Here is a 13,143-nt window from a genome sequence, read left to right as displayed (position 1 = left end):
TGCAGGCACCGCCATTCCAACTAAGGGAAACCGCCGGTTTCCTACTGCGCATGCGTGAGTCGGGCATCGCTTCCTGAATGGCCCCATCGTCAGCGGGGGAGAAGAGGACATGACGCATTGGGTGGGGCTGGGACAGAAGTACACAAGGTACTTCATAAAAGGTAAGTAAGAAAAAATAAAATAATAATTATCCAAAATTGAGTGGTGGAGTGGTTGTCTTTTCTTTAAAGTGGTTGTAAACCCTCCACTTTCACTTTTGATCATTGTAATCTGTATAGAACAGGCAGCTGATCGCTGCCTGTGAAATTTCACTTACTCTTTCTGTTATCTCACAATCAGTCCTGCAATCAGTAGTGATGTCAGCGGTGCTTGCACATTCCATATCTTTTTTAACGGCACGCTGTGTGTGCCGTTTCACTATTCTCTGCATGCCGGGTCATTTCTGTCATTGAGAACGGCACAGAGGAAGCCTCATGATGCTGTGCTCTTCTCCTCTTCTTCCTGGTTATCCCCTTGTGACTGTAAAAGATGTCACACAGGGGGAGTGAACCAGAGCAGCACAGACGTTCAGATGAAGCAGCTTTTATACTGTTTAAATGCGATCACGCATGTGCAAGATTTACACAGAAAAACAAAGTAAGGGCAGAAATGACATCCAGAAAAGATTCATCAATCAGTAGTAATGATGGCGCGGCCAATACCCGGAAGAAAATACATTTTAAAAAATGCTATAAAAGGTATTTTACAATCTTGTTTTTGTCATCTTTAAATGTGTAAGGCTTACAATACATTGTAGTGTCATTATATTTAAAAAAAAAAAAGCCTGTACAGGGTTTACTTCCTCTTTAAGACAAATTTGTAAAAGTGGGTGGAACTCCACTTTAAGATAAGCTTCAGGTAGCCTACAAACGATGCTGGTGACTTTTCTTTTGTTGTCTTGGTTGCACCTTCACACTACAGGAGAGGTCCTCTTTAAGAAATTATATTGTGTGTATTGGTAATGTGTTCACTGTTTCAGGTTGTGACCACTATGGAGATACGGTACAGTGTACAAGGAATATGTATTATGGTTTGTTGTTATCATTCATTTCATAAGGATGCTTGTTTTTCATACTTTTCAATCCCAGTCCCCCACTTAAAGAAGTACTGTCTTGAGTATGCAAATTACCTCTTTTTTTTTATTTTGTTAATCCTGTGTGTGATATATAACTTGCAAAACAGTACAGCCAAGCAGAAAGTTTCCACAGAGCAAGCAGATGGGTGAATGTGCCAGTAATAATGAGAGAGGAAAGAATCTTCAAGGATCTTCCATAGTGTGCAGACAGGAGGACAAAGATGGCAAACTGGAGAAATTGTGTCACATTGCAGGTTTGTACTGCATTATATCAGTTTAGTTAACCATTTAACTATCTACAAACACTAGAGGCATTGAGAAGCGTGGATCTATAAATGCAAAAGGTTAGCAAAGTATTTGCTTGGTTAAATGCTCTTGCAAGCTTTATCTCATATGTTTGGTTTCTGACAATAACCCCCATTCGGGACCCCTTGATTGGAACAGCAAAGTCACCTCCCTTGGCATGGGGGAATGCAATACCATGTCCAGGCACACTGTGCAATTTAGTATTTAGAATGATATAAATGTCGGTGTTATTACCAACAGGCTTAACAAAACTTTACAGAACATGTGGCTTTGCTTTGCGTCATTTCACCAACCGTCTTCTGTAATTCCTCCAGTTATTTTGTCAGTAAATAATCCATTGGGTCCAATTTACTCATTATGTGGTGCTTTCTAAGCTCCTTCTGCTGTATTTATAAGCCCTTTGTAACAAACCTCAGTACAAATATGTTTGCAAACTGGTTGCTGTTTTGTTGCTTTGGATAAAATGTGATTTTGTCCACAACAGTGTTTATTACAGATGTACACATGTATGTATTTATGTGTTGCCTATTCAGTACGAAAAGAAAGTATAATAGCATTTCCTTTTCTGTTTTTATTTTTATTGTAGTGAAGCCTGCATATTTGAATTGCAATTTACTGTTATTACTGGTTTTACAAATACATTTACGGTGGAAGATGTTTACAATATGCTAGTTTAACTTCACTTTGTTTAAGGCTCCTATCACACTTGTGCAATTTGCCATGCAACTTTGGACAATAAAGTCACAAGACAAGTTGTTTTCAATGGCCCTTGTTCAAATTGGTGCAGCTTTGAAAAGGTGCCTTCACTTTGCTGTGACTTTTTATGCGACTTAGATCCATTGAGTGTAAAGTCGCATCAAAGTCACAGCCCAAAGTCGCACTGGAAATCATGCAACTTTGGAGATGTGCTATTGTGAATGGAGGCTAAATGTTAATTTGTATCAATAATGTGAAATGAAGCATAGAGTTGCTTCGGAGAATAGAATATTTTAAACCATTCATTAGGTAATAAAGGGATCTTAAACTTAGGAGGAAGGAAGGATACTATGCTTAGTTGTCTTACTTCTTTTCAAACTACCTGTGTTTTTAAAAGTGCATGTTATAAAATGATGGTGGATTGGTGGCCCTAACATGAAGGAGAGCCAAGAAGTCTTCTGTTTTTTGCATTGTACACAGGGACATTTTGGGGTTGATTTACTTAAAGCGGAGTTTCGCTAAAAAAAAAAATTTTTAGATGTCAGCAGCTGCAAATACTGCAGCTGCTGACTTTTAAAATAAGGACACTTACCTGTCCTGGGGTCCAGCGATGTCGGCACCCGAGACCGAACCGTCCCTCGATCCTCGGGTGCTGCCGCCGCCATTCTCACTGAGGGAATCAGGAAGTGAAGCGTTGCGGCTTCACTGCCCGGTTCCCTACTGCGCATGCGCGAGTCGCGCTGCGTGTCTACACTGGTCCCCGTTGTGTTGTGGGAACTGTGTATTTCCCACAACACAATGGGGGTGGGCGGGGAGTCTGCGGCTAGCTATACCCGGAAGTGGGTGCAGATACCTGTATTATACAGGTATCTGCACCCCCCTCCCCCCTGAAAGGTGCCAATTGTGACACCGGAGGGGGGGGAGGAATCCGATGAGCGGAAGTTCCACTTTAGGGTGGAACTCCGCTTTAAGCCAAATAGGCTGTAAGTGAAGCTGCACTTTGCAAGGGCATTTGCTCCAGAGCTTAGTAAGTGAGGGGAAGGTCTGCTGACTTCCATCATCCAGTCATGTGAAAGCAAAAATTCTGCTTGTTTGTTTTTTGTTTTTCTCGCATGTGATTGTGTATTCTTTGCAAAGTGACACTTCATATCTTTTACTAAGCTCTGGATCAAAGGCCCTTGCTAAGTTTGACTGTACGTGCAAAGTGTACAGTCTTTTTGCCTTCACTAAATCAACCCCTTTGATTTGCTTTGAAAACTAGTGGCTTAATTCTAACTGGCCTGATACCTTGTTTGGTCTAAATCCACCTACGTTTTTCTTCTAGACTTCAACAGTGAGATTATCCACTAAATGAACTATGTTAATAATTTACCAAAAGCTAGTTCATGTGGGTGGACATAAGAATGTACTATATAGAGGTCTTGAAGAGAGAGGCTTTACAGCCTACCCATTCCCATACAATAGTGCTTCTCTAAATAGTGAAATGGAAGCAGAAAAACCTTCACCAAACTGTTGCAAACCACAGGAGGACTAAAGCCCCATACACACTATTATAATTTCTGCAGATTTTTGTCTTCAGATTTACCAAAACCATATAATATGAGGTCAAACCTTAATGCCGCGTACACACGGTCGGACTTTTCGTCTACAAAAGTCCGACAGCCTGTCCGACATACTTCCGACGTACCTTCGGCGGACTTGCGGCAGACTTTCTTACGAACGGACTTGCCTACACACGACCACACAAAAGTACGACAGCCTAGTACGCGGTGACGTACACCAAGTCCGACGAGACTATAAAAGGGAAGTTCAATAGCCCGTACGACACCCTTTGGGCTCCTTCTGCTAATCTCGTGTTTATCTCGTGTTAGTAGAAGTTTGGTGAGAGACGATTCGCGCTTGTGAGACTCGTATTTTTCAGTTCGTTTTAACTGTTGTTCAGTCTGTGCTTGTGAGGTTTGTATCTGCTTTTCAGTGCGTTTGGTCAGTTGGCATTGAGAAATCTTTGTTTTATTGGCCGCTCGTTCCTGATTTTCAGGTCGTTCTTCACAGGCCTTGCTGTTCTTCAGTGCGTTCTGTTTAGTGCGTTCTGACCAGCCGACCGTTTTGAAGCCATGTTACCTGTACGTACTCGTCGTAGAGCTCGTGCATTGTATGTGCTTGGTGCTGTAGTTTATTCTTCAGCCCAAGACCAGTCCATGAACAGGGCGAGGAGGAGTTCATGGACCAAGAATTGGTTGCTTCAGCGTGACCAGTTCTGTCACATGCCTTTGCTCCGTGAGATCCGTGAGAATAATCCTGAGGATTTCAGGAACTTTCTCCGGATGACGGACCCCGTTTTTGACCGTTTGTTGGCTTTGCTGACCCCCTATATCAGCAGGCAGGATACCTGCATGAGGCAAGCCATCACTCCGGAGCAGAGGCTGGTCGCTACCTTGCGGTATTTGGCCACAGGGAGAAGCCTGCAGGACCTTAAGTTCTCGACAGGCATCTCCCCCCAGGCTCTGGGGATCATTATCCCAGAGACCTGTTCTGCCATCATACAGGTCCTGCAGAAGGACTATATTAAGGTAAGATATTTTTCTTTTATTAGCATCACATGTTCTTTTATGTAATCTTTGATAATGTAATGTATTTCTTGCTTCAAACACTACTTACCATCATTGCAATATAGTGTGAATGTCCCCTTTTTATCCTCACACATGCTGGAATTTTTTCCTGTTATTTTTTGTCATGCATGTATATTTTCCTTCAATAACCTTCCCAGCATGAAGTGATGGGAACATATCCACCTAGTCTACTCATTTTGAATGTATTTTGTTTGAGTGTATTTAGTGTGCTTATAATTAGCAATTATCTAGATTTCACAACTCCCCCACCCCCCCCCCCCCACCTAAACTCACTCCAAATAGTGTGCTGCTAATGAGCAATTATCTAGATTTCACAACCCCCCCACCCCCCCCCACCTAAACTCACTCCAAATAGTGTGCTGCTAATGAGCAATTATCTAGATTTCACAACCCCCCCCCCCCCCCACCCTCGTTAAAATTTGCTTGAATGTTCTGTGGTGTTGATTTGTCTAAAGCAAATATATGTTGCAGTTTGCAAAATGCATGTGCACTCTACAAGTGCATTTGTTCCAGTGCTTTAGTAAATGAGCAGAAGCTCTGCTGATTTCCATCATCAAATCATATGCAAGCCTCAAAGTGTTTTCATTAATTGCCCTTGCCTGTGATTGTGTACTCCTTGCAACATGAATGCCTTTTTACATTACCTCATTTACTGTAAGCTGGTTAGCAACTGCACCTGCAGAGTGCGACAACTGCAGTCTTGTAGCCTTTTTAGTCCCTAAATTCCTGCGTGTCCTAAAAGTAATCTTTTTTAGGGATTTCACAACCCCCTAAAATGTAATCAATGTTCCATCAGGGGGGGTGAGCAATCTGATAAGTGTGCCTTTCCATATTAGTTATTCCAGAAGAATTAAATTATTTAATGTTATACTGATGCTGGGGAATAATGTTTTTAATTGTCTAATTTTCTTGCAATGTTAGCTTCCAAATTAATTGATTTTGGTTTTCTTGTTTGATTCCCCAGTTTCCTTCAACGCCACAGGAATGGCAGACTGTGGCATCCCATTTTGCCAGCCGTTGGGACTTTCCCAATTGTGGAGGGGCTATAGATGGGAAACATGTCCACATTGTGCCACCACCCCATTCGGGGTCATATTATTTTAATTATAAGGGGTTCCACAGTATTGTTTTAATGGCGGTGGTGTCGGCACACTATGATTTTTTATATGTGGACGTGGGGAAGAATGGCCGGATGTCGGATGGAGGAGTATTTGCCCAGACGGAGTTCTGCCAGCGTCTCCAGAGTGGTGGCCTGGGATTGCCACCTGATGAGGATAACGTGGAAGGACTCCCCTTTGTCTTCATTGCCGATGAAGCCTTCGCTCTCAGCAAGCACCTCATGAGGCCATTCCCCCAAAGAACCCTCACCCCGGAGAGGAGGGTTTTTAATTACCGGCTGGCCAGAGCTAGAAGAGTGGTTGAGAATGCGTTTGGAATTCTGGCCAGCCGGTTCCGCCTGTTTCAAACAGCCATTAATTTGGCGGAATACAAACTTAATTTTATCATTTTATCGTGCTGCATTCTGCACAACTTTTTAAACAAGCATTCTCCCAATTATATAGGCACAGTTGGGCCTGAGGCCGGACAAATAGAAGCCAACCTTACAGGCCTGGATACTGTCCGTACTGGCTTGGCCCCCCAAAGTGCCCGTCAAGTTAGACAGCAATATGTTAATTATTTTATGGGTAGGGGGGCCATTGCAATGGGCCAGGATATATAATTTTTTACAATAAAAAAAATATTGAGGAAATCTTGCATTATATTTATTGCTTGCCTTTCTTTTGGGCTGTCTCCTAGGTTATGGTCGAGCAGTTGTAGTGCCAACTGTATTTTAATTTTAAATGTCTAAATAAGCTCCATTGCCACTGTAAACAACTTTTTTACAATTATAACCAAACTGATACTGAGCCTTGAAATAACAAACCACACATTTATTTAATTCCTATAAGGAGATGTTTTTATTAATGGTTGTTATGCATTCAGTTCTGCATTTAGTATAAAATGTTCATAGACAAAAATATAATGATATCTTAATAATGTAGAAAAATATAATTATATTTAAATATTTCTACCTAATCCACAAAAAAATATTTTTGGCTTTTTGATTTTTGCAAACAGGCTTTTTTATTTTTTTTTTGGAAAATCAAGTTTTGTTGTCTTTTTTGTTTTTTTGAAAATCAAGTTTTGTTATTTTTTTTTTTTTTTAAATCAAGTTTTTTTTAGTTTTTTTTGGTTTTTTAAAATCAAGTTTTTTTAGTTTTTTTTGGTTTTTTAAAATCTATTTTTTTAGTTTTTTTTGGTTTTTTAAAATCAAGTTTTTTTAGTTTTTTTTGTTTTTTTTTTAAATCAAGTTTTTTTAGTTTTTTTTGGTTTTTTAAAATCAATTATTTTTTTTTTTTTTGGGTTTTTGAGAAAATCAAGTTTTATTTTTTTGTGGATTTTTGAGGTATTTACGAGAAACAGCCCTCCTTTTTTACATTAGGTTAAACAGCCATTTATGTTCTGCCAAAAAAAGAAAGAGAAGGCCCAGAATGGGGTCAGCAAAACAGGAAATGAAGGACATGATTGATGTTTTGGGGTTTAAAAAAGGGCATTTAGATTCGACCCAAAACATCAATCATGTCCTTCATTTCCTGCTGCATACGATCCAGCCGATTACGCATTTCATCGATGTCTTTATTCCAGGCCATTATTTGACCAATTAGCCGTTGGGCACTTTCAGAGGTGAAATAGTCACTTCTTGTTGTACCTAAAGTGGAATGAAACCAAAAAATGTCTTTAGAAATATGCACACATACATAGTTTACCTTACCATAAATAAAGCTGTTGTCTCAGACACTGACCTGGTGGGGTGCCCATGTAGCCTAATTCCTCCACATCCTCGGGGGTGGCACTGTTGCTTGAATGAAGCACAACCAGATCCCCTAAAATAGAGTAGACAAATTACATTAAACAAAAGGCAGCCATGCATAGATTAACGTAAGCTGGTGTGTCAGACACTCACCTGGTGGGGTGCCCATGTCGCCCACCTCTCCTTCCTCCACATCCTCAGTGGGACTTGGGCTGATTTCCCAATCATGTTTTGCTTGGGGTGGACTGTCTTCTTGTTGGCTGAGTGATTTTTCCCCTATGTGAAACAAAATATTATTAATCTACTTAGCACACAGATATTTTAGTACATAGTAATTTTGCAACATTTGTAGTGAAGTGGTTTGTGTAGAGTTCCTATTTTACCTCAATATTTAAAATTATAAAGACATATCGGATAGATAGATATCAATATCTCAAAATATAGTTAATAATCTTTTGATCTCTCTCTATATCTGGAACAAAATCTCTAAATATCTAACTAAATGTAAAGAAAAAAAATTAAGATAACTTAAAATATTCCAAAAGAATGTTTTACATTTCTATATCTATCTATCTACCTATCTCTATATTTCTCTCTCTCTATATATTTCTCTCTCTCTCTCTATATCTATATCTATAGATATAGATATAGATATATCTATAGATATAGATATAGATATCTATATATATAGATCTATCTATAGATATGTAACGAGGTTTATTAAAAGATCGTTTAAAACGATGAACAAAAAATCGTATAGGAAGGAAAAGCACATGGAGCAGTATACAAGGTAATAAACACAAGAGAAAAACACGACAAGTACTTACTTTTTTTAAGAACTTTCTGGATACGTCGGTATTGATCCGGCTCCCTGAGTTTCAGGTCAGACCATCTTTTTCTCAATTGATCTTTGGAGCGCTGGACCCCAAAAGATGCCTGCAAAGTCTCCACGACCTTCGCCATTATTTTGGCCTTGCGCAAATTTGGCCGTGCGTACAGCCCATAATTCCCATCATAGTCGTCTTTGTGAAGAATGGCCACCATCTCCACCATCTCTTTAAAACTCATATTAGAGGCCTTAAATCTAGGCCTCATAGATTTAGTTGACGTTCCAGCCTCCGGGCTGTCTCCACTACCTGAGGTCGTCAACATTTCAGGTGTCTCCGCCATTCTTTAACTCCACTACGCGCCGTAACAAAAAATGGGCGGAGAACATGAGTTAAAATCGAATGTCAGGGGCGGGCGACGCAGGCGGAGTTTCACACATGCGTAGTGTATAAAGAGGGGCCTTGCGCACGTGTTGTACGTACGTTCTGTGCGTCGAATTAGGGGGCGGAGAACATGAGTTAATTTCGAACGTCAGGGGCGGGCGACGCAGGCGGAGTTTCACACATGCGTAGTGTATAAAGAGCCTTGCGCACGTGTCGTACGTACGTTCTGTGCGTCGAATTAGGGGGCGGAGAACATGAGTTAATTTCGAACGTCAGGGGCGGGCGACGCAGGCGGAGTTTCACACATGCGTAGTGTATAAAGAGCCTTGCGCACGTGTCGTACGTACGTTCTGTGGTAGGTGATAGTGGACCAGGACGTTACAAAACGAAGGTAATTTTAGATATATATTTTTTTGGGTTTTATGGTCATGACTTTGTAGCAAGCGGCCTATATGGCTTGATAGATTGATGAGGCCTACATAGGGAGAAGATGATGAGGGGTTAGCAGAAACCTATAATAAAAGTGTTTTTTGTCTTGTGACTTCATCTTTTCCAGATATAATGAATCCCCTATTTAAGGATCCAGAGTTCCTTACAGCTTTTATTTCGAAATATCGAGAGATGAGGAATTTGTGGGAGGTGAAACACCCTCAGTATTATGCAAAGCATGTGAGGAAGTCAACGCTGGAGAGACTTCTGGCCTTTGTCCAGGCGACCATCCCGGAAGCAACAATGGAGACATTGCTCAAGAAAATTGGGGTCTTGAGGAACATGTATAAGAGGGAGCATAAGAAGATCCAGGAATCAAGGAGATCAGGAGCATCAGCAGATGATGTTTATGTACCCAGGCTGTGGTACTACAATCAACTCCGTTTTCTGGATGACCAGAATGAAGCCAGGCCATCACTTTCAACCCTTCCCTCCACCCTTCCCTCCACCCTTCCCTCCACCCCAGCAGAGGCTGATGAGGAGCAAGCTGGGTCTTCCATCCTGGATGAACCAGATATGACCATCTGGAGTCAGGTAAATTATTTTAACAAATATTTACTGTACTAATATTAATGATGTTAACTGGATGTTATAATTGTCTAAAATAATTTTGTACTCAAAATTGTGTATACATATCAATTGACAGTAGTGGCTAAATATGTTTGGCACCTGCTTGAAATAATTAGGGTGTCTGATTAGACTCTTTTATTAAAGAGATGTATTCACATTGAATTTGCTATTCATGAGAAGCAAACTGTGTGTCATTGATGAACCCAAAAAAATATACTCAAACTATTGTCCTTTTTTTATACACAGGATGAGTCCATCCAGGAGGAATGTGGGGAAAGTGGCAGGCAGGAGGAGACCGGGCCCATGGACAGCCTGGAGGAGGCCGGATTCACCATCATCCTGGAGGAGGCTGGGCCCAGTGTCAGGCAGGAGGTGGCTGCTCCCAGTGAGGTGGCTGCTCCCAGTGAGGTGGCTGGGCCAAGTGAGGTTGCTGGGCCAAGTGAGGTGGCTGGGCCCAGTAGGAGCCTGACCGAATCCCAAGTGCCTCCCCTCCACCTTCCCAAAAAAAGGGCCAGGAAGGGGATGGTCACACAGGACGCATCCCTGCGCCTCATGCAAGAGGCCACCCGTTTTTTAAGGAGCCCCCCCGAAGCGGAAGAATCCTATGGCTGCTACTTAGCCAGCAGGCTTCTTCAGATGGATTGGGAGCAGCGCCTCATTTGTGAGCGCCTATTTGGGGAAACAATCCATAAGGGGCTGCAGGGCACGCTAACACAAAACACCCAACTACATGAGGCAGCCCCCCCTCCTCCTCCTCCTCCTCCTCCTCCTCCTCCTCCTCCTCCTGCCACAACTGAAACACCAGAGCCACAGCCTCAAAAGAAGGCTACAGGGAAGGCTGCAGGGCAGCGTGGAGGAAAGGCTGCAGGGAAGAGAAGAAAGTGATGACCTGGGTTCAGTCTGGTCTGACAGAAGACGCAGGCTGTTGTAGGACCACAGTCTGGGGACATCTAGATCATCTGCTGGTGCTGTTGATCTCTGGGATTCTTGGACCAGATTGTGCTCCCTCTTATATGGACTCCGCAAGATCCCAATTTTCTGGTACACCGACTTTTTCCAGCGTTGACTTCCTCTTTATTTTATTTTGACCATGAATAAATGGATCTTTTTTGAGTTTAGCAAAAGACTTTATGTGTTTTCTTTGAAATCATTGATTTTACACACAATGTTAAATTAACAAGGGACAACAATCTCATTGAGTTTGGAAAAAACACACCAAAAATACATTACTAATGTTAATAATGTTCAAGTGGTAAGTCTTGAAAATAAAAAAATTTACATAACCAAAAACGGTGCTTTGGGTTAACTTTATCTAAAAACTAAAAAATAATCACTATAAAAAAAAAAAAGAATAATGGGTTCTTTGTGGTAACTTTACAAACCTAAAAAAAAAAAAAAAAAAGGGGAAAAAGTATTATTAGTATGGAAACATTGTTTTTAAAATGCATACTATATCATTCATGAGATCAAAGAGAAAAAGAATCCAGAAATCAGTTTGGGAGAACTCTGATTATGAACAGCAAAACACCTTCGTTCTTTAGAGCACTCGTAAAGAAGAAATAAAATGCGCTGCATTCAACGATCACAGATTTTGCAGCGTGATGAATGTGCTACCTACAATACGAACACTAGTTTTACTAGACCGAGTGCTTCCGTTTAGTTTTTGCTTATGAGCATGCGTCGTTTTTTTGTCCGTCGGACTAGCATACAGACGAGCGGACTTCGGGGTCCGTCGTAGTTACGACGTAAAGATTTGAAGCATGCTTCAAATCTAAAGTCCGTCGGATTTGAGGCTAAAAAAGTACGTTGAAAGTCCGGAGAAGCCCACACACGATCGGATTACCAGCCAGCTTTAGTCCGTCAGCGTCCGTTGGACTTTTGTAGACGAAAAGTCCGACCGTGTGTACGCGGCATAAGAGTTTCAATTTGTTTGCAATCAGGCCAGCCCTTACACTACATGGTTTTGGTAAATCTGAAGACTAAAATCTGCATAAAATCTAATAGTGTGTATGGGGTCCTAGGCCCTTGTTTCTTATGTGTGTGTAAAGATGTCTGTATGCAGCACAATTTATGGTTCAAGATTTGTGTGGATAAGGATAAGGCATGGACACTGACAAACAATCAGACTGTAGGTCAGCCAAGGATAACCTCTTCCAGTATCAGTATGCCTCAGATTTTTGCTAATGTTCTAGGAAGATAGATGTCTTTTCCTCAGCTCTGCCATGAAAAAGACTAACCAATTTTTTGCTAGCACCTTTTTCTTTAGCTAGTACTCTCCTGCTTCTCCTGCATTGCTGCTGTTCTCTCTCTCCAGCTGTCCGGCATTGTTGACCTCAGTTTGGCTTTTGGAGCATGTAAGGCATTGGTCTTGCCTAGCGCTTGCCCTGTCTCTGAAGACTCACTTAGTGAGTAGTCTGGTAAGGTTGAGCATCAGCAGCGACCTCATTTGCATTTGTCTCCATTATTCCCTGTTTTACCACAGAAGGGAATAACACTGGGAGCGAGCGCTGATGGCATCCAGTGGGGAAGTGTCTCATGCATTCCACACTCTTTCCCACCATACAGTGTTGGGTAAGCTTCTCCCCACTGCTGCTCCTGTTTGTAAAGAATCATGTGGAAGTTCAAGCTTTCATGCTGCCCGCCTACATTGACTTTGGTCATTTACAATCATCCAGCCTTTACCTATGATTAGCTGTCTGGGTTTCATGAGTACTTGAGACCTTGCCTCCTACTCTAAGCCTGTATGTTTCCCTATCGCCGCACGGTTATAATATGTCTGATTCTGCACACAAAGGAAACAGTCCCCGAGTATACTTCCTACTAATGGCTCTGGGGCTGCTTACCTACTGATGGTGCTGATGTCTGCAACCTGGAGTCATGATATCCTTAGATCTTAAAATCTATCTTGTTCTTGGAGTCTTTATTTTCTCCATCAGGTGTGACTGGGATCTCAGTTCTTTCATCTGAGGTGTTTACCACTTTCATACAATACTTTATTACCCAATTCAGCCTTTTATTTTTTGACTCAGATCACCAAAGCCACAAGTACACTCCTATACCCTCTCTAACAGATTCTGTATCCGGTTTACCAACTCAAGTTGTGATCATCTTACCCCTAAGGAGTCACAGTGTATTGCGATTACTCCCAAGTTAGACTGTTTCAGCTCTTCTCTATGCAGTACGCACCACTTGAGGCATGGATGGAACGGTCCATTGCTTTTACTAGTGCTGTTTCCAGTCTTGGGTTGCTTAAAACTCCTAAGGCAGCAAAGTCAT

The 13,143-nt window shown here is 41.6% G+C and overlaps 1 protein-coding gene across 2 annotated transcripts in view; it reads left to right on the top strand.

Moving 5' to 3' along the window:
- The first annotated feature begins 1,149 nt into the window (after positions 1–1,149).
- Positions 1,150–13,143, top strand: part of LOC141129926 (uncharacterized) — a 207,078-nt gene continuing 195,084 nt past the window's right edge. The window contains exon 1 of one of the 2 annotated variants that reach the window (XM_073617955.1): positions 1,150–1,368. In XM_073617955.1, coding sequence (XP_073474056.1) covers positions 1,257–1,368 — 112 coding nt within the window. In that variant the 5' untranslated portion in view covers positions 1,150–1,256. The remainder of the gene's footprint in view (positions 1,369–13,143) is intronic. The other variant, XM_073617956.1, reaches the window with a different exon arrangement.

This window comes from Aquarana catesbeiana, linkage group LG02 (assembly GCF_042186555.1).
Source record: "Aquarana catesbeiana isolate 2022-GZ linkage group LG02, ASM4218655v1, whole genome shotgun sequence".
In the NCBI taxonomy this organism is placed as follows: domain Eukaryota; kingdom Metazoa; phylum Chordata; class Amphibia; order Anura; family Ranidae; genus Aquarana; species Aquarana catesbeiana.
This window is presented reverse-complemented; position numbering and strand designations above follow the sequence as displayed.